Source organism: Pichia membranifaciens (genome assembly GCF_001661235.1).
Source record: "Pichia membranifaciens NRRL Y-2026 unplaced genomic scaffold PICMEscaffold_3, whole genome shotgun sequence".
NCBI lineage: Eukaryota > Fungi > Ascomycota > Pichiomycetes > Pichiales > Pichiaceae > Pichia > Pichia membranifaciens.
This window is the reverse complement of record NW_017566984.1, coordinates 424743-443775: the sequence shown is the minus strand read 5'-3', so window position 1 is coordinate 443775 and position 19033 is coordinate 424743. Positions and strand designations below refer to the sequence as shown.

Below are 19033 nucleotides of genomic sequence, written 5' to 3'. Positions count from 1 at the left end.
TTTTATCTTATCTTTTTGGAAGACTCCACCTTTATGATACTATTCTTTATTCGCCTGAGCGCCCATGAACGTCTTTTTTATGCCCACGTATATTTCTTTTAGCAACTCCAAAATTTATAATTCCAATCACAACGATAGTGTTTTTAAGACCTCAAAAAAAGGTTTCTTTCAAATCAACTAGCTCCACTAAGAAGCCTTTCCAAATTGCTGATGTAATCACCTTAGGATAATGGCTGCCCTGGAACATCAAGTTCTTGCTACTTAGCCTTACTACACAATAGTAACAATTAGGTTTGCAAATCAAAGATACTTTACATCCAAAGCTTATTTCGAATTGTCAATCATTTTTGTTTAACTTATGTAGTGATAAGCTAATGTGTATACTAAAAAATGCTTCCTTTTTACGTTAGAGGCACGAGGAGCGCCGTTTGAAGCTCCGATGTAATTTTCTTGGTCCATGAATGGGCTCGTTAAAGAATCTATTTATATTCACCTTCTGCAGTTGATATTTCAAGTTCGTTGGTTAAAAACTTTAATATACAACTCAATTGAAAGACACCTGCAATAAGTGTTATTATGAGTACACACAGAAAATACATACCGGATCTTTTGATCATGACAAAAGACACCGATCCGGATCTTCGTTTTATGGCATTAAACGATCTTGAAAAGGAGATGACTAATTCGTCTGTCAATGTAAGTTGCAACCAAATACTTGCATACTCGGAGATTCTATTGAAATGCTTAGACGATGAATTTTCAGAAGTGAGAACACAATCACTCAAATGCTTTGAATCGGTTTCTTTCATATTAGGTCAGGATATTTTGCCGTTGATCAGAGAGTTATCGAAGAAAAAGCCAAAAAAAATATCTATCACCTCAACTATTTATACAATGGCATTGCACAACATATTGAAAAACCTGCCACCCAATGAGGAGCTTTATACATCTGTTGTAGGTATACTTCTTCCCGAACTACTGGAAAATAAGCGGCGATTTTTTACTGAGATCGATTATATCGAAATTCTGAACGATATAGCCACCTATATTGGCAATTCCATGACCAAGAAGCAAATTTCTGATACGCTATCATTTCTCAATGATGCAGCTTTTAATGCAGATACTATAATTGCAAAAAAGTCGATTTTGGCATGCAATGTCTTGGTTAAAAACATCGATGATGACTTGACCATTTCTGCATTTATAGATAACCTTGCTGAGATGTATGAACGCTCAAAGAACTCAATAGAAGGAAAAATAACGTTTTTGTCTATATTTGCTGCAGCTGTGTCTGGAAATCCAGGTTTGATGTCGAATCATATTACACAAATTTGGGATTTTCTTGTTCAATGTCTACAAATCAACGAGATTCAAAAAATCGACGATGATTATGAAGCTCAACAGAAATTTGATATGCTCAGGCTAGAATCCATGAAAGTCTTGGTAAAAGTATTTACCTTCTGCAAAGGGGAGAGCGTTGATACATTGGTTGTGGATGCATTGTCAATATGTCAGCTTTTCGTTTCCTACAATCCCTACAAAGCTGGGGAAGCCAATTTCGAGGAGGACGATGAATCATTGAATGATGACGAAGCTGAGAGTGAATACACTGATGACGATTATAGTGATTATCAGCAAGATGATGACGATGATGATAACGATGATTTTTCGTGGAAGTTGAGGGTAGAATCATTTTCACTTTTAACTTCCATCATACAGAACTTTCCTATTAAGTTACCGCTTATTTTCAAATATAACTTCAACTCTTTGTTGAATAGGTTAACAAAGGAGACAAATAAAGTAGTACTTACCGCACTTGTTGAAACTTTGGCATACATATTTGAATCTTCAAGTAGTGAAGGTGTATACTACAGTCTATTATCCTCAAAAACGATGGCTGAAACTACAACTGGCAGAAGATTCAGTGACGTAAGTATGCAAACAGATGAAGACCCGTACACTGTATTGCTTGGACAGAGCAATCAAGTTTGTGATTACGTCGCAGAGTTCACCGAGAAAAATCAAACTGTTGCAATTGAAAGAATGGATTTAACGCTAAAACTGTTGGCGAAGTTAACGATTGCATTAGGTGGGCTAGATCCAAAGTATATTCAACTGTACGTTGTCTCCTTAAATAAGGTATGGACCAGTTTGGTGGGCACTCCTGAGGCATTTTGTTTTTTTTCAGCACTACTAAAATACGATTCACTTGAGAGCTTTGGAAATGGTTTGCCTTGCTTGATTGAATACCTGAAATTTTGCCTCTCGAATGATACAAATCATAGACTAGTTATCGATGGCTTAAATCTCGTTAATGAAATTTTCGATAAACATTTATCAGAATGTCCTTCGAGACAGGAAATAATGGCACAGCTGGTAAACTCATTCACCGGTCAGCTATTGGAAAAAATAAGCAATAAAACGTTGTCCACTGAGATTAGGTTGCAGTCGCTGAGTGCTATTGTTTCTTTGAGTTGTAAAATTTCTATGGAAACTGATAAAAAACATCAAATTTTAGAAATGTTCACGCAAACTATCTCAACTGAGGTTTTAGCCTACAATACTTTGAATGCAATTGCCAAAGTAGTTAAAGCAAGTAAAATTTTAGATGCGGTTACTTCTGGCTGGGTAAAGACGATCTTGGATTATGCACTCGAATATTTGAGCATGTCAGAATTCAATAATGCGTCATTAAAAGTCATCAAAGAGTTTTCTCAGGCACAATTGTTAGATCTTGAAGATGGCCAAAGAATTCTTTACTATCTAGGCAAACTACACTCTGAGAAGATGTCAAGTTCTTCAAATTGTGTTGATATTGGAATAATTATGGCTCAGGTCCTGAAAAGAGTCAACGTCGCCAATGATCTAAAACTTACAGTATCTATTGTCGTTGATTTATGTGCGTACGATAAGGTTGATGATGTTTTGCCAGCTTTAATGAGCCAGCTTTTGAAGCAAAATTCAGAAGAAAATTTAACCCAATTGATTCAACAATTTGGTAAAACTACAGATTTCAAAATTTCCAAAATGTTGGCAGTTTTGACGGTTGTATCTCAGAACGATATATCAATTGGAAACATTCTTGAAAATCTCAAAAATGGGAGAGATCTATATTTCTCTCTCATCTTCCTCAACCAAGTGTCTAAGTCGATTGATTTAAATATTGGTTTAGAACCATTTTTAATGCTATTCTCATCTCAAAAACAAAATATAGTCAACATGTCGGTCAAAACTGTGTCTACGATTGTCTCCAAACACTCAGCGAAATATCTACGTGAATTTTTGAATTATCTGAGACAGACGACGTTTTTGACACCTTCATCCAAATGTTTAGCATTGATATTAAATAATATACACGTGACTAATGAAGAAGCAGGAGAAATTCTTCAGATTATTGTTGAAATAGAAAAGGGCTTAACTATTAAAGTGGAAGAGAATACAGGTTACGAGAATGTTGCAAGTTGTCTAAGTAATTTAATTGTTGAATATGGCCTACTTGAAAGCATACTTTCTATTCTGGCTGAGTCCCAGCCTTCTATAAGCAACCTAGCCATCACAATTGGAAGTACACCTAAATTTACATTTACTAACGAGACATTTTTAGAGGAAACTAGTCTTCAATTATTGGTCAGATATGCTGAGCAAACAACCAGTAACTATATTTTCAGCAATAGTCTAATGTTTAAAGAAGCTGGAATATCCAACCTCAATCTATTTATGAGCAAAAAGGCCAATATCGCGATCTCATTAATGACTAAGATGATACCGAATATTATGGAAAGTGAAATAAAGGCTAACAAAGAATATATTCGCACTCAATTTATAGGGCCATACAAACACAAAATTGACGACGGATTAAATTACCGTAAACAAATATTTGAGTCTATCTACTATCTTTTCAAAACATTAGAAGATAATAAGAGTTTGGTGTTTTTGTGCAATGTAAAATGGGCATTGTACTTCAACAAATTTTTTGAATGCGGTATAAAGGATGATCAATCTATCGCATCTGTCTGTTTGCTTACAACGCTCAAACTTTTTGAGAGAGAGCCTTACATTTTTGGTCAAGACATAGGCGATGTTGACATTTTCGAAGGTTTCATTACTCGGAATCGTAAAGCTTTGAGTAAAAAGATCGCAGATAACGCGGTCAAACAAGACATCGAGAAACAAAACAACTTGATAAAAATGATAATACGATTCCTAAAAAAGACAGATTTGTTGATTGAAAATAACAAGCTTGTTTTGGGTGGTAATCAGAGATCTACATGGAAGGCGTTCATCAATGAAGTTAGATCAAAGTTTCCTATCTTCAATGCTGAAGATTAGTAAATTTTTATGACACCAAATTTTTTTCAACACAGCGAATCCATTAGTCCATTCCAAAAAATGTTCGAACTTGCATCTCTATGTAACATGTATAAAAAATGTTTCTCCACTACTAAAGTGAGTAGCGTGCACAATGTAATACATATAATTTAGGTTGATAAAGTCGAAAAAAAATGATCCTAAAGTATCAAAAATATTTGTGGGCTAAGAGGTTCGAACTCTTGCATCTTACGATATCACGGCCTAAACGTGACGCCTTAGACCACTCGGCCAAACCCACAAATGTTGAAGGTTTTGTTTCGCACCAAATTATATCAGCATATTCTCACGTGATACTATTTGGATTAATAATGACTACGTAATTGTTTTCTAAATTTAGTAACATTTTGTTAAACATGGTTGAAGTGTTCAGTGTATTTCAAAAAATTACACATGAGATCAATTTTCCAAATAAATTCCTAATAGACTTACATTCAGTAAAAAACTCAACCCAACAGAGGTGTAAAAAATGGTAAACTCGATAAGTGCTGTTGCTCAAGTATCATACATGTGATTAAAATTGGCTACCAAAAAGCTTTCTCAACAGCAGGAGCTAAATCTGTCCAAAGCTTCTTGAAAGCCAGCTTCCCATTGCCATAAAAAGTTACTTTTCCCCCTTGCTTTAATGTGCTCTGCTCTACGTGCAGATTTCCAGGCCACCACTCTTCCTATACGAGAATTACCAAACTTGGCAAATTCCAGAGCATCATTCCAACCAGTGACAAAACCCTCTTTATACCGCCAACCTTCGTATTTTTCATTCGGGTTCTGAGATTGCCAATAATCCATGTGCCCTTGAAAATTCTCGTTAAACGCTTTTTCAAAAATTTCCTGAGAAGGTAGGGTAACGGCTCTATTCCTTGGAGGAATGCATCCTTTATTCATCATGGGAATCAACCCCCATTCCCCACCATCACCGTGCTGAAACTTATAAGTCCAGAAATAAGACCCTGCTTTGGCCCTGTTTTTGAATGTCTGGATTTCTTTATTTCCAAACTCTCTGACTTTGTCATCTCTGTTTGCACCTTGTGAGTTGTCCCAAGTTTGTGAATCTAGCACGCAAGAGTATTCACCGATTATAAAGTCTGCTTCAGCTGATAAGCCGGCGAGAACGGAAGAATCCAGGTCGTTGATTAGTTGGTCCACGTTCTTTTTTTTATCGTCGTCACTGAAGCACCGATAAACATGATCATCAATGACTACCCCGAGGCTTCCTATGTCTCCGTTTGATGACTTTTGTAAAAACTTTACCCATTGGTCTGCCCACCAGCCATCACTGATTACAATAGGGATGTCAGCATTCTCATTCCTGATGGCGTTGGTTGCCTTAACGTAGTATTTTTCTTGTCCGACTGGGTTGTTATCAAACACGGATTCATTGACGATCTGAATACCTGATATGTTATCATAGTTCTTCAAGTCTTTTGCGATAAAGGTCACGACATCAACAGCCCGGTTAATGCAAGAACTGTCGGACCAAAAGCCTGCAGACTTGAAACACTCGCCACTGTGATCCCCTGTATTTGCCCCTTTTGGCAAAGCATGTAAGTCTACCAGAATAGATATTTGATACTGTTTCGCTTTTTCGACATAGTACTGTTTGAAGATTTTCCACGCATTTGAATACACTTGACGGACCTTTTCAAAGCTGGTGCCTTTAGTAAATCCACCATCGGCAACAGTCCAGTAGCCTAGAGGAATTCTGATTGACTGGATACCTCTATCTCTCAACCACGCCCAGTCATCGTCACTGCAGTAGCTGGTCCAATGCGCCTCCATCTTGCTCCGGGCGTTGTCGACACCATTTTTTTCCACGTATTTGGCAATTGCATCCAACTCAACGGTAGTACCATCAATATACATCTCATCAAAAATGTACTTCTCTAATACGAATAGTGATCCAAAATTAACCCCGAAGTTCTCTCTCGATTGATATATAGATCTTTCCGAAGGTGGTTTACCTTGCGGTGCCGCAGGGGCACTTGGTACAATTGAGCTCTGGTCAAAAACCGTTCTCTTCAAACCTTTCAAAAATCCCATTGTTGCCTAGAAAGTCTTTTGTTCAACTTGTCGTTGCCAATGGGAATTTCCTTCTGTTTTTCTGTTCCAGAAGATTTTCATGTCCGGAGTGTCCTATCCACCTTTATTCCTATCCTGTCAAAAAACAGCCAGCCCGTCAAGCCCACCGTCGCGTCGATTGGCAGAGAACACGTGCGGGCTGTCCCCTCTCCCTAGACCAATGTATCACTATGACGAGCCGAACGAAGAGGCATGGGGGTACACCCTCTTGCCCAAACTTGGCGCAATTGCAGTGCAGCTAGCAAAGAGCAGCAGTAATAGTAGCAACTACCACAACAGTTCAAATCACGATGCTGTCGAACTCTTTCAAAGTAAGTTGAACTGCCTAGATCAAGTGTTTCAGCAAGTTAGGATTTACTTTCTGAGCTTGAGTACTAACTAGTTTTCCACGAAATGTTGATATACCCAGACAGGTTTTGCCATTTCCTCTACAACATTAATGTACATGGCCAATTCCTGCCAAAATGTCAAGTGTGAGGGGCCAAAAAGATCATTTTACAATGAAGAAACCCAGGTCGCTGCGGCAGTCGGCACCCCAAGTGAGCCACAGGTTCCGAAACTAGTCCAAGAAGAGCTAACTGCAGAGTCTTTTCTAGAGTCCAAACTGAAAGTTGCTAGAGAGGAGCTTCTCAAGTACTTTGACCTTTCCAAACAAATATACATTGAGAAATCAGAGGAATATTTTGACACCGAAAGAAAAGTGACGTCAACGTTAAGCTCGTTGCACAACAAGAGAGAAGAGCTCTTTCCAAATGCTTTATATGTTCTTACCGGCGGACTTTTTGGTTCAGTGCTTGCAAGAAAGAGAAACATTTTTTTGAAGCTTGTCTCACCTCTTGCATGCGGTCTTCTATCTTTCAAGCTTTTCTTCCCTTACACTTTTGGCAACGTCTTTGGATACCTAGACAAAGCCGAAAGAGACAATTTGCCCGACGTCTATACAACGCAGACCGACCTGATTAACAAAGCTGAAGACTTGGTGAAGAAGACTTCTGAATCTTCTGAAGCAGGCGTGAAGGAGATTTCGAGTTTTTTCGAGAAGACCAAAAGTACGATTGCAGAGTACACTGGTCTTAATGTCGACCAAATAATCTCAGAGAAGAAAAAATAGAGCCCCTCTCTGCTGCATAAACGCAATGTTTTGCAAGGCAATGGCCTAAAACCTATAATTTATATCACGATTCATTTCTTTATACTTATATAATGTCTTCATGGCAAAATCTTTCCAATACTTATTAGTTATATGACAGTTAAGCGCATACACATTTGCATATCCAACGAATAACCTTCTAAACAAGTTCAGATTCAGAATCGGAATCAGATTCAGATTCAGAATCGGAATCAGATTCAGAGTCAGAATCAGAGCTTCCTTGACTTCCATCATCAGATTCGCTTCCCTCATCGCATGAATCATCGCTTGCTTCCTCAACGTAAACATTCTCAACATCTACATTGTATTTTTGATCTGTGAAGAACTTCCCGATCTCAGCAGCCTTTGCTGTATTACAACTTATGAAACATATGCTTTTTTCGGGATTGAATAGATTGACAAAATATTTGTTGAAAACTTCAATTAACTGCTCGTTTGTAATACTAGAAAGCTTCTCCAACAACTTCTTGTTGTAGTTTGGTCCCCGCTTAACTAATACATCATCGTAGAACTGACAACTTGCGGTATCAAAATAATTCGACTGGGAGTCCGCCAATTTGTTGACAAAAGCACTGATTGCTCCTTTCCGAAGACTGTCATCAATTGGGGTTTGGCCGCTAGCATATCCTTCAACAATCGTTTTGGCCACTGTGTAACAGTTTTGTAGATCCACTCCTCTATATATAGTGTAGCATAGTTCTCCTAGAGCAGGATTATCATAGCAATTGGCACCATAAGCCAATCCAGCACCTCTGATACCTCTCCAGAATGGTCCTTCAACGGCTTGCAAATACTCCGCAGCAAGGAGAATCTTAAAAGCATCGTCTGAAGTGAAATCAAACGTCGTTGTTTTAGTAATCAATCTCATAAGGTTTGTGTCAATACCAGGAGTTGATATAATGTAACAATTTTCTGATTTGGAATGACCGATTCTGGAGAAAACTTTTTCTTGATATGGAATATCAGTTAACTTACCACTAGGACAAAATGCCTGAACAAATTTACTCCAAGCAGAAACAGGCTTATCAAGCTTATTTATATCACCAAAAACAAGAACTCTAATGTTTGACAATTTGAACAAACTTTCCCTAATCTCGTTTAGTTCCTTCTCAATATTTTCGAATTCTTCTTCTTCAATACGATTTAACAGATTTCTCAAATAGTCTTCATTTCTAATCACTTCGACCGATTTCAGGTAAGACCTATCAGTATAGTAGTGTTTATTGTATAAGTAGTTTAGCATGTAGCCGGCTGATCTTTTCAAATCAGGCAGTTGTTTCAACAATCTATTTAGTATGACTACTACCCTTTCTTTCGTAAACTTTGTTTTAAGTAGTAACTTTAAATACCAATCAATTGCTTTTTGATAATCTTGGCTTTTGACAACCATGGATAAAGACATGAATTCCTTGAATCTACCGTTGAAAGAATTACCAAAATGACACTCAATGGTATCTCTTTTGAGTTGCTTGACAACATCTTCGTACGGAACCAATGTACCATCGTCAGCAACAATAGCCAATTTTGCTAACTCTTCAAAAACGCTTAACAAAGGTAAACTTTTTTCTGGAATCTCAAAAGAGGAAAATAGGAGATCAATAGAAATAAAGTTAGATTCATAGTTCTCAAAGTGAATGTACATAGGAAAGTCCTTTGGAGTGTCATTCTCAACTTTTGAAACAGATTCAGAAGCTTTGTTTGTAACGTCTTTGTTTGAGCCTGATCCGATCGATTCGGTCAAGATGAATTTTACATTTGAAGGATCTGGAGCGTCAAAACGAGCAAGTATTTCTTTTGGAATCTCTTTGTTGTTGTCTTCTTGCGCTTTCTGCAATTTTTGTTCAAGATCCTTTAAACCTTGAGGACCTAAGGCTTTTTTTCTGTCTTCTAGCATTTTTTCATTGTCTTCTTTGTTCTTCTCATATAATTCTGCAGAAGGTGCAGCTATAACAATTGCAGCATGATTTTCAACGAAATACTTTTTGAAGATGTCCACCCATTTGGAAATATCCCACTTCATAAGTTCATCAAATTCATCTAAAGTCTTACAATAAGTAACTAAGTCTTTTTGAATGTCTTCACCATACTCAAATTCGTAAATAGCAATATCGGAGAAAGGCTCTGGACTTTTTTCACATCTATGTACAAACTTCCATTTGACTTGTTCAACCATGTCTCTCAATCTCACCAAATCTAATTTATCTTCATCACAATGTTCTTTTAACAAAACTAGTACTTTTTCTGGCAAGGAAGATAATCTGTCAAATGAAACACTATCGAAATTGATTGTCATCGCAGTACGTATATAGCTCTCAGTAGAATACCCTGTATCAGAAGCCCAGGGATCGTCATTTTCAACGAATCTTTGATTAAGTAGTGCTACCGAAGACGATGTTAAGTAGCGTAACAATACTTCAATGGCTTGATCCAAAACAGTATTTCTAGAATCTGGTCCTATCCACGAGAAAATGACATCACCAGAACTTTCATCCTTGTCGGGAAATGCAACTTGCTTGATGATAGTTTCACCAAGAGGCCCATCTTGAGGAGTATCGACAAATGGTCTCTTACTTGGGATTTCAGGAGCAGAGGGGAGTTGTGAATCAAAATCTGCCATGAGTTCCAGCAGCTCTTTTTCTTCAACAGAACCAGTAACAATGATGCATAAGTTGTCCGGCCTATAGTTATCGGCGTGATATTTTCTAATGGTGTCTGCTTCGAGAGTACGCAAATTTTTGGTTAAACCACCAGTTTCTGACTTGTAGCCTGAATTTTTGTACAGCAACCTCTGGTTTTCTAAATTCTGGATGAACCATGACTGATTTTCGATACCCTGCATTTCCGAGTAAACAACACCTTTCTCCTTACCTTCTCCATCGACGTGGTAAACCTCTGTATAGCAGGCTGAGTCGGTAAGTGTCGGATTGAAAAGATGATCCAAATAAACAGGTAAAAGCATTCTAAATCCTTCCCAGCCAGCGGTTGTGAGAGTATAAACCGTTTGATCTGTGGCTGTCCAAGCATTAGTCGAACTACATGCTAAATTTCCAAGGATATCTAACAATCCTTTATAAGGGTATTTCTTGGATCCCATAAACAATAAGTGCTCTAGAGTATGAGGGCAGCCACTATCATTCAGGATCTCTGTTGCAACAGCAAAATAACCATTAACTATGGGAGACTCCTGATCAATCAAGGTCACCTGAAGTTTTGTTCTTGTGGATCTCCATTTTTTGATTACAGCCGGGGCATAATCAACTTTGAAGCTGCATTGCTGCTCAAAGTAAGAATGCACCATTCTTCTAAATGTCAGGGGCCAGGAAAAATTCACTATGTTTTGTGTTTTGCACTCAATAGTACTTCAGAATAGGACAAGAATAACCTACTGACACCCTGAAACTTTTCTGACTCCCAGCGATTATCTCGTTACGCAGTCGAGATGTGGAAATACGCAATAATAATCCCAAAATGGTAATTTTTCCAGAGGGGCAACATGTTCTAGGGCTTTTTTGTTTCCTTTTCGGTGAAGTTGTTGTAAATGAAGTGTTCAGTTCTTTATCCTTGAGAACTATCTCAGCCATAATATGTTGAGAGAAGAGTCACATATCTAACAAAGTAAAATGTCACCAAATACCCACTATATACAAGCTTTTGAACTTGAAGCGCCATGTAGTAACTCTTTGAATCCTAGCCCGATAAGTAACTCAACGACAGGACAGGAAAGCCAAAATTTACCAGATTTTAGCAGCATGAATCATGCACTTAAATCTCTTGAGAAAAATCTGGATAATTCTCCAGCAATGTTTATGAAATTTAGACCCCAACTTGAGAAAATTGGGGCCGTAAGCACACAGCAAGCCAGCGCTATTAACGTCAAAATTGAAATACAAAAGCTTTTAAAGTATATGAGGCAACTAAATAAAAAGCTCTTTGATACTGAAAAGGCATTTGCCGAATGGATTAATACTTTTGAGTCAGAGGAGGTTTCCGATTTTGCTTCTGAAGTTGAAAAGTTTCTGAAAGTTCATCATAAATTTAACAGATCTGTTGCTGAGCAGTTAGAACTCGCTTCTACAGCGTTGTCGACTATATCTGGTACAGAAACATTGAGAAATACCGAGCTTAACAAATATATGAAGTGCAAAAAGGAACGTGATGAATTTAAACGAAAAAATATGGATGCTATCACTTTGGGCAAATATGATGATAAAGTTGCCCATTCCTATGCAACTGTCGCCAGTTCTCAATATATCTGTGAAAATAACATAAAGAAGTGTTTGAAACCCGCACTATTTGGTTATTGTCTAGCAATAAAAAGAGGAGATGAGTCAATTAATGAATTGGTGAGCTCAACAGCACTAGATTTAGAGTCATATGAGAAGCAGCTTACGACCAAAAATCCTGTATTTGATTATCATCAAAATTTGTCGGAGATAAATATTAATGCGACAAAAAGCGATAACTTCAATAATTTATATGGCACAATGTATATTCAGCGGCCAAATCATGATCTAGCTAGCCACAGTAATTTTAATAACTTGAACTTAAAGCCTGAAAAAAAAAATAAGAATTTTGAGATAAATGGACAAAATAACATTTCTGGCGTGAGCGATGAACTATCCGAGTATGAATCCGAAGAAGAAGACCTGCGTCGCAACATTTTCTTCAATAGTCCTTATGACTACGAAGTTGCGCATGAATCTAAAATTCCCCATTATCAGAGCCCGTTTTATAAAAAAACACTGCATAAACATGAAATAAAAAAAAATAACTCTGAATTTCATGGCAACGAAACCCAGCCTCTTGCACAAAGGGAAATACCAAACGATTCTCAAAATTTTGATTCGACCGAAAATTATGCCACATTTGTGAACGGAAAAATGCAACCGCCAGATCAGAGAGCAAAGTTTGTGGGATCGATAATCAACGACAGCTCGAGTGAGATGTGGAATTCATAGATTGAATTATGCTATCAACCATTTCAGATTCTTTAAGGTAAGCCGAAACAAATGATTGCTGTATATGCTCTTTGTTTTTTTATATAACAGAATATTAAGATCCAAATTTTTTGCATAAGAGCTTTTGTACGATTAATGTATAATACTGATGATAAGAAAATTCATAACTTTATTTACAAATTACATTTTATGTACAAAGAAGTTCAAGAAAAATATGTGTAATGTAAAAAAGAGTGAGAAAGAAGGGAATATTATCCATGCTTAGTAAATTTTATACGTACACTCAAAAAAGTGTACACAATCTTCTTCGCTGATATCAGGCGAAGACAAGCTAGATCTGTTAATCTAGCTCGATTTATCTTTGAAGAATTTTTTGGTCATTTCATAACTTGAAATCATTATAGCACAAGCAGGGGCAATTTTCATACAACGTGGAACAAGACCGACATACAACGCCGAAAATCCTTCAGTTTTGTATATCTGCTCAATAAATTTAAATATTGACTTTTTATGTTTTTTTCTATTGACGAGGGAGTTTGGACCCTGATCATCTTCAAAGGAGACTTGCATTCTGGTTTTACCCACATCAAATGGGTTGGTGAATATTGCTGCAGTTACACCGGCCAAAGAACCTCCAATAAAAGACCTCAAAAACAGTGCTGTGTCTGTGCCTATATGATGATTTGAATCGTCCATAATTGTTCTTGTTTTCAAGGCATGGGTAATGTATTCATAAGTCGACCAGTAAATGCCACTAAAAGGAACATCTCTCCATAATGTGAGGCCCAATCCTTTGAAAACTGTGGAGATCCCACTGTGCTTGATCTCTTGCAGAGAATTTCTGATAACCATTCTGAAAATAGACGCCGATGTTTTGTTGTTTCCTGTTGGAACAGCTTGTATCCTTGTTTTTATCAGCTCCAGGGGTGCCACCGATGTTGCAGCTAGAACACGTGCAATCGAACCACATAGTAAAGGGTTGATCATGGGATAGGTATCCTTGACTGGCGAAGAATCTCTGAGAAATTCGTAGCCTGAAAAATACACCACGTTGGAGGGTATCGCCATAACTAAAGTGAGACCCAAGCCTCGGTATAGCGTCGAGATGCCTTCTTGTGCAGCTATTTTTCGTAGGCCCTGGAATGCTCCATCAAGTTTGGCACCTTCGTTGAGACAGGAATTTGGCTGGCAAAAATTACCCTTCAACGAGCCAACCATTTCAGTCGTAGAGAGCTCCCAGAATACCTTCCTGCAACACGTAGCATCCTGCGTTTGAATTGGATAAAGCAGTTCTTGTTGCTGTAGTCTGATTCTCACAACGTCAAATGGGGTCACAACCAGCGATGTTAAAAGGGAACCAGTGCAAGCGCTCAGCATTCTCTGTGATAACGTCAAATCCACTGACATCGGTGGCCTTGTGGGCAGTGCCCCACCCTCAAGCTCGGCTCCATTTTCAAACATCTGCCCATTTTCTTCAATTGCTCCAGCTATTTCTGAAGTCAGTCCCATGCTGATTTATAACTGTGTATTCTCTCTATTTGGTATATTTGTGTGAAGGAAACCTGCTTGATTTAACGAGATAGGGAGGTGATCTGTATACTAATCGTGACGGTATACGCTTTATAAACCGTTTCAACCTTTTCTTCACTTTGCCACTGCCGCAAACAAATCCCAAAATCAGTAATGTCTATTGTACTTTTGTATCGCCTCCTCTTCTGGCTGAGTCCTCTTGTGCCCCTCCGTTCTTGAGCCCCTTCCCTAAAGTTGGAACTTCCTCCGGTTTGAGAATACCGAAATGCAAAAACTTCAACCGTTCGCTATAAACTCCATTTCCGGAGGTGAAGCAAGGCGGCAGGCCTTGCCGAGCTCCGGGGGACTGTGGGGCAAAATCTCTCTGCTGTTGTTATTGTGACCTAGTCATCAGTATAAGAATGTTCATCGTTTCTACCATGGTAATACGGAACCATTCTAGGGATACGTGACATTATTGAGTCAATAACAGGTCCAGGAAGCTTTCGAGAGTTATAAACTTGGCTTTTTGATCAATCCCCGCTAACCCCGAGTTCAAATCTTGTCCGAGCGGACACATCTTAGTGTAGACGGATGCTGATAAATCCTGTAATGCCCAAATTTCCTGGGTGATTATAGAAATCTTTTCAACGGCTATATACATACACAACTATACATCCCAGTTTAACTGTAATCACCGATTAACTCCTCCCTAGAGTAAAACTCCTCGTTCGGGCCATTGTTCTCTCGACATTCGTACACTGCTATTTCTGCACTTTGGTTGTGATTCGTAGCCAGCATCATTCTATGAGGATGTAAAGCCAAGGAGTTGATATAGCTGTTGCTACGAACAGTGCCATTCAACGTGTTAATAAATCCTCCATTGACAATCCTGGCAACCCGTTTACCCACTGTGCTATAAATGTCGACTTCTTTGCTTGCACAAGCAATGATAGGTGCATGTTCATGGATGAAGGCTGTGGTCATGGTTTTCTCAAATGCCCTAAATCTTACAATCGGATCATCCTTCCTGATATCCCAAATTTGCACCAATCCATTGGAGCTTCCGCTAACCAACTCCCGCATTCCTCCACGTTGCATATGCACATTACGAATAGGTGATCTTTCAAGAACACTTTTTGGCTTGTAAACTTTGACCATGGAATCTTTGGCGTCCATCCGGCGATCGTAAACACGCATGGATCCGTCTTGGAACCCGGCAATAACGATGTTTCCACTGACTTGGTCTGAGGTCATAGTTAAGATTTGTGACGTTGATCTCACAGGTATATCTAAGACACACTTTTCTCTGGGTGCATCCCACAGCTTAATCACTTTCACATCACCTGTGACCAGCAATGTACCTCTACTTTGCTGCCACTCAGTGACTAATCCAACTGATCTTGGCGTTAGCATTATATCCGTCAAAGCCCTCCATGCTGTGAGTAACTGACACTTTTCAGCTTCGTGGAAATTTTTGTAGATCTTGACAACACCATCACTGGATCCGGTCATGAGCAAAGGAACGTGATCTTCGTTTAGGAACCTCAAATCAGTAATTTTGGTGCCAAAAGGATTGCCATTGGATATTTTACTCAATTCTGTCCCTTTACTCCAGTCAAATGTGGTGATATTATCCCTTTCATCTGTTGCAGCAACCCATTTTTCAAATTGTGTGAATTGTAGAATCTTCGGCTGTGTTGTATTGTTTAATCTCGAGACAACATTTTTCCAATTTCCAGTTGTAGCCATCTCCTTCTGCGGCTGCGTAGTGGCGATAATAGCCTCATTTCTGTTCCTTCTCCATATTCTTCTCATGTATTCCTCGCTACCCGGCTCGTCAGCTTCCTTTGGGCCTAGCTGTGATTCCTGAAAGTATTCAGAACTATAGTCCAAAAACCCACTAGTGAACGGTAAAATAGGATACCCGTTATTTCTTGGCCTTGGCTTGAACCGGGGTGTGGTTGGTCTAACATTGGTCCCAAATTCCATGGCCAATGGCTGTTGAGTTAGAAGGTTACTTAATCGATTAGCACTGGATATCTCGCTTCGAGTTTCATCATAAAGCCCAAAAGAATGTAACCAAGATTTGAATGTAGCAACCTTGTCAGACATCGAAAATCCATATGTCGAGGAAGCACTTGAGCCAGGACGCTTTTTCTGGTTTTCAAGTTCTGCACTGATCCTTGAATCAACATTAAGGGATTGCACCCTTCTAGCGGATTTCCCGTTGTTTTGATTGAGCTGCTTGATGGTGTTAGGCTGCATGTTTTTGTATTTTGGATTTTCATTCAGCTTGACCAATAGACTACTATCTATGGAATCGGCCCTGCTCTCAACACTGCTTCGGTTTTGTAATAGATAGTCTTCCATGCTTGCAACTACATCACCTAATTGTGATTCATTCAATTTGAGCATAATGTAATCTATAACTTGCTGTGCATAGTTTTTCACTTCATCATGAGGGTCTTCACTTGCAATCAACAATGCTTTCCACACAGTGGAGAAAATTGATCCATAAGCTGGTGATTTTCTTCTAACCTCATCAATAATGGAAGGCTTGTCAACTAGAGTAATTTCTTCCTCTAATTGACTAAAAGCACTTACTAGAAAGAATTCAATATATTTAACAATAAATCTGCTGAAAAAGCAGACAACTTCTCTTCTGATCAATGCCGAGCCATCATTGCATAAGTTTAATATTTCGCCAGCCATTTTCAAATCTTGTTGGTTAAGCTCTTCTCTCAATCCATAGCTGTTGTCCAGTTCATCACCTTCGTTAGAAAGCAATATGAAATTACTCAATGCATCCACTATGGAAGCCCTAATTTCAGGGATGGGGTCATTGGCCAGAGTCAACAACTTTGCAAATGCTCCACTTCTCATAATTATAACCACGGCTTCAAGATGTTCCTTCACCATTCCACTTATGAGCAACGCACTCCATTGCCTCAATAACGGACTCTCTGAAGTCTCAATATAACTAATACAGATTTTTACCACATCAATGGAAAAGGCTAGTTTCTGTCCTTGTTTGTGGTCTCTCACAAACATGGCCAAGACAAATGCGCTCATGGCCTTTTGGTCCGCAAATGTAACGTTGTTATTGACTGCAGGGCTTTCTATGACCAAGGGATTGCCTTGAATGTGTGGTTGAGAAGGTCGAGGTTGGAAGGTCAACATTTGGGTAAAATAATTATACCCTCTATCCTTTATTAACTCTTGCTGGGCATTTTGATAATCTACAGACATAATTCTTGTCCAAATGAAAATTAATATAGGCTTTAAATCTGGGGAAGGGCTTTGCAATAACTTTTGAATATATGGGAACATTCCAACACTCAAAGCTAGATAGACTGCCCAAGGTCCTAAATCAAGGAAATTTGATAACAAATGTAACGCTCTTAACCTATGAGCCTGAGATAATAAAACTTGTAAAACTATGGGTAATTGTTGTGGCGGTTCCTTGATGGCAGAGCCGTATTGGAGCCATACTTCAAATGCCGTTAAATGCTGCTGGAAAAAGGAGCAATGTTGGTAATTCCACCCACTTTGCATTTGGTTCGAAGAGAGAGAAGAACTTTTTGCCTTCTTGCTTGATCCATTAAGTTCCGTTTCACTTGTAGATGATACAATTTGTAGTTGCGGAATGTCTGTCATATCAACAACAGCGGGTTCTGATTCTTTTTTCTCAAGCATTTGACCTAGAATCTGGTCAATGGCAAATTCCCAAGAGTCCCACATTGGATGATCGCTAACGTCAGGTAATGGAGGGTCTGATATCGGGTGGCATCCGGCTTCAGGCATTAGTTTTTTTGCTAAAAGAAAATTTCTGAATAATGCAGCAATCACCAAATCCTGTCTGAATAACTTCTTGAATAGTGGCCTGGATAGAGATGTCCACGCAATAGTGTCTGTGACAGCAATAAAAATCCAATTCAATTCACCCAAAGGTGTCCGCCTATCCGTTAGCTTGCCAGGTATTTCAATCACTCCATTTTTATTTTTCAAAATATCATAATAGCCTTTTTCTCTGAGCGGAGAAAATAAAATGAACCATTTGATACTCATTTCTATCGGGCGTGTCAAACAGCACGTAAATAAGTCTGCTGGCAAATCTGGATTCAGTGGTAAAATTTCGTTACTTTGACATGCACCCAACTGGATGCTTTCTATATATGCACTGACGGGAGATGGTGACGCCATATCGGTATGGTGGTTTGCTTCGTCGTCAATTCTTTTCTGGATGAACCTCTTGTTGTTTTCAATAACATGACCTGCGGCGTTGGTATCAACCACCATAATGTATGGGGCACCTAGCCAATTCTGGAGATCATACAAACTCACCGGAATATACTGGGTATATCCCCTGTTGAAAACCCAGATTTCACCGGAATGCGTCGGCTGTGGGACGCCGTGCCCATTGTAGTGGAATAGAATCCTTTCGTCCTTGGCGTTCCTGCGTAAAGAGGTACAGAGTCGTTTGAGGTCTTCTACCGAGGGGTCCAACGATTGCTTGTACTTTGCTCTCGAGGAGATGGATTCATAATTACTCTGCAAGTGCTTTCCTATCGCCTGCAATGCTAGCTTTGTATCGGGATAGGTAGATGGGTTAACAAACGCTTCCAGATACGGATATTCTTGGGGACGCATGATGTCCGGCGGAGGAATGCCCAAGTTCAGGCACATCACAAGTGCCGCCATTGTGGTCTTTTTCTTGTTTCCTGAAGACTTCCAATCGGCAATTTTGTATGTGTCATCTTGTGGAGAGGGATTGGCAGACGTTGTGTTTCTTTTTAAGTCGAAATGTGAATAGTAGTGTGATTGTAGGTTGTCTAGAAAGTACGGGTCATTTAGAAACCCGTGTCGTAATTCAGCAGCCATCCCAACGAATTAGTAAAAATTCGCCTTTGATAACTCTTCTTTCTGATTTGAAATGTCGGAGAACATGCACTGCACCCGAAAGATC

General features: G+C 38.9%; 7 protein-coding genes and 1 non-coding gene across 8 annotated transcripts; 3 read left to right on the top strand and 5 right to left on the bottom strand.

The window, feature by feature from the left end:
• Nucleotides 1-535: 535 nt before the first annotated feature.
• Nucleotides 536-4495, top strand: PICMEDRAFT_16288 (hypothetical protein). Its single transcript, XM_019161152.1, has one exon. The coding sequence runs from the start codon at nt 616-618 to the stop codon at nt 4327-4329; it is 3714 nt and encodes a 1237-aa protein (XP_019017510.1). The 5' UTR covers nt 536-615; the 3' UTR covers nt 4330-4495.
• A 32-nt stretch (nt 4496-4527) lies between these two features.
• On the bottom strand, nt 4528-4609 carry PICMEDRAFT_t78. The gene has a single exon. It is a non-coding gene; the product is annotated as a tRNA-Leu (tRNA).
• Nucleotides 4610-4684: 75 nt separating this feature from the next.
• Nucleotides 4685-6647, bottom strand: PICMEDRAFT_16287 (hypothetical protein). The gene has a single exon (XM_019161151.1). It carries the CDS (start codon nt 6406-6408, stop codon nt 4909-4911), a length of 1500 nt encoding a protein of 499 aa, XP_019017509.1. The 5' UTR covers nt 6409-6647; the 3' UTR covers nt 4685-4908.
• Nucleotides 6648-6684: 37 nt separating this feature from the next.
• Nucleotides 6685-7717, top strand: PICMEDRAFT_16286 (hypothetical protein). The gene has a single exon (XM_019161150.1). It carries the CDS (start codon nt 6893-6895, stop codon nt 7556-7558), a length of 666 nt encoding a protein of 221 aa, XP_019017508.1. The 5' UTR covers nt 6685-6892; the 3' UTR covers nt 7559-7717.
• A 19-nt stretch (nt 7718-7736) lies between these two features.
• On the bottom strand, nt 7737-10895 carry PICMEDRAFT_72468 (hypothetical protein; the record flags this gene model as incomplete). The annotated part of the gene is made up of 1 exon (XM_019164205.1): nt 7737-10895. The coding sequence occupies one exon, from the start codon at nt 10893-10895 to the stop codon at nt 7737-7739; it is 3159 nt and encodes a 1052-aa protein (XP_019017507.1).
• A 599-nt stretch (nt 10896-11494) lies between these two features.
• Nucleotides 11495-12703, top strand: PICMEDRAFT_16283 (hypothetical protein; the record flags this gene model as incomplete). The annotated part of the gene is made up of 1 exon (XM_019161149.1): nt 11495-12703. A coding segment is annotated over exon 1 (866 nt), but the record flags the coding sequence as incomplete, so codon positions are not given.
• A 68-nt stretch (nt 12704-12771) lies between these two features.
• Nucleotides 12772-14307, bottom strand: PICMEDRAFT_16282 (hypothetical protein). Its single transcript, XM_019161148.1, has one exon. It carries the CDS (start codon nt 14062-14064, stop codon nt 12901-12903), a length of 1164 nt encoding a protein of 387 aa, XP_019017505.1. The 5' UTR covers nt 14065-14307; the 3' UTR covers nt 12772-12900.
• Nucleotides 14308-14661: 354 nt separating this feature from the next.
• PICMEDRAFT_16281 (hypothetical protein) lies at nt 14662-19007 on the bottom strand. Its single transcript, XM_019161147.1, has one exon. The coding sequence runs from the start codon at nt 18946-18948 to the stop codon at nt 14749-14751; it is 4200 nt and encodes a 1399-aa protein (XP_019017504.1). The 5' UTR covers nt 18949-19007; the 3' UTR covers nt 14662-14748.
• Nucleotides 19008-19033: the final 26 nt, after the last annotated feature.

What these genes read in the sequence shown, in the direction of transcription:
- PICMEDRAFT_16288 (XM_019161152.1), top strand. Translation starts at nt 616, where the DNA reads ATGACAAAAGACACCGATCCGGATCTTCGTTTTATGGCATTAAACGAT.
- PICMEDRAFT_16287 (XM_019161151.1), bottom strand. Translation starts at nt 6,408, where the DNA reads ATGGGATTTTTGAAAGGTTTGAAGAGAACGGTTTTTGACCAGAGCTCA.
- PICMEDRAFT_16286 (XM_019161150.1), top strand. Translation starts at nt 6,893, where the DNA reads ATGGCCAATTCCTGCCAAAATGTCAAGTGTGAGGGGCCAAAAAGATCA.
- PICMEDRAFT_16282 (XM_019161148.1), bottom strand. Translation starts at nt 14,064, where the DNA reads ATGGGACTGACTTCAGAAATAGCTGGAGCAATTGAAGAAAATGGGCAG.
- PICMEDRAFT_16281 (XM_019161147.1), bottom strand. Translation starts at nt 18,948, where the DNA reads ATGGCTGCTGAATTACGACACGGGTTTCTAAATGACCCGTACTTTCTA.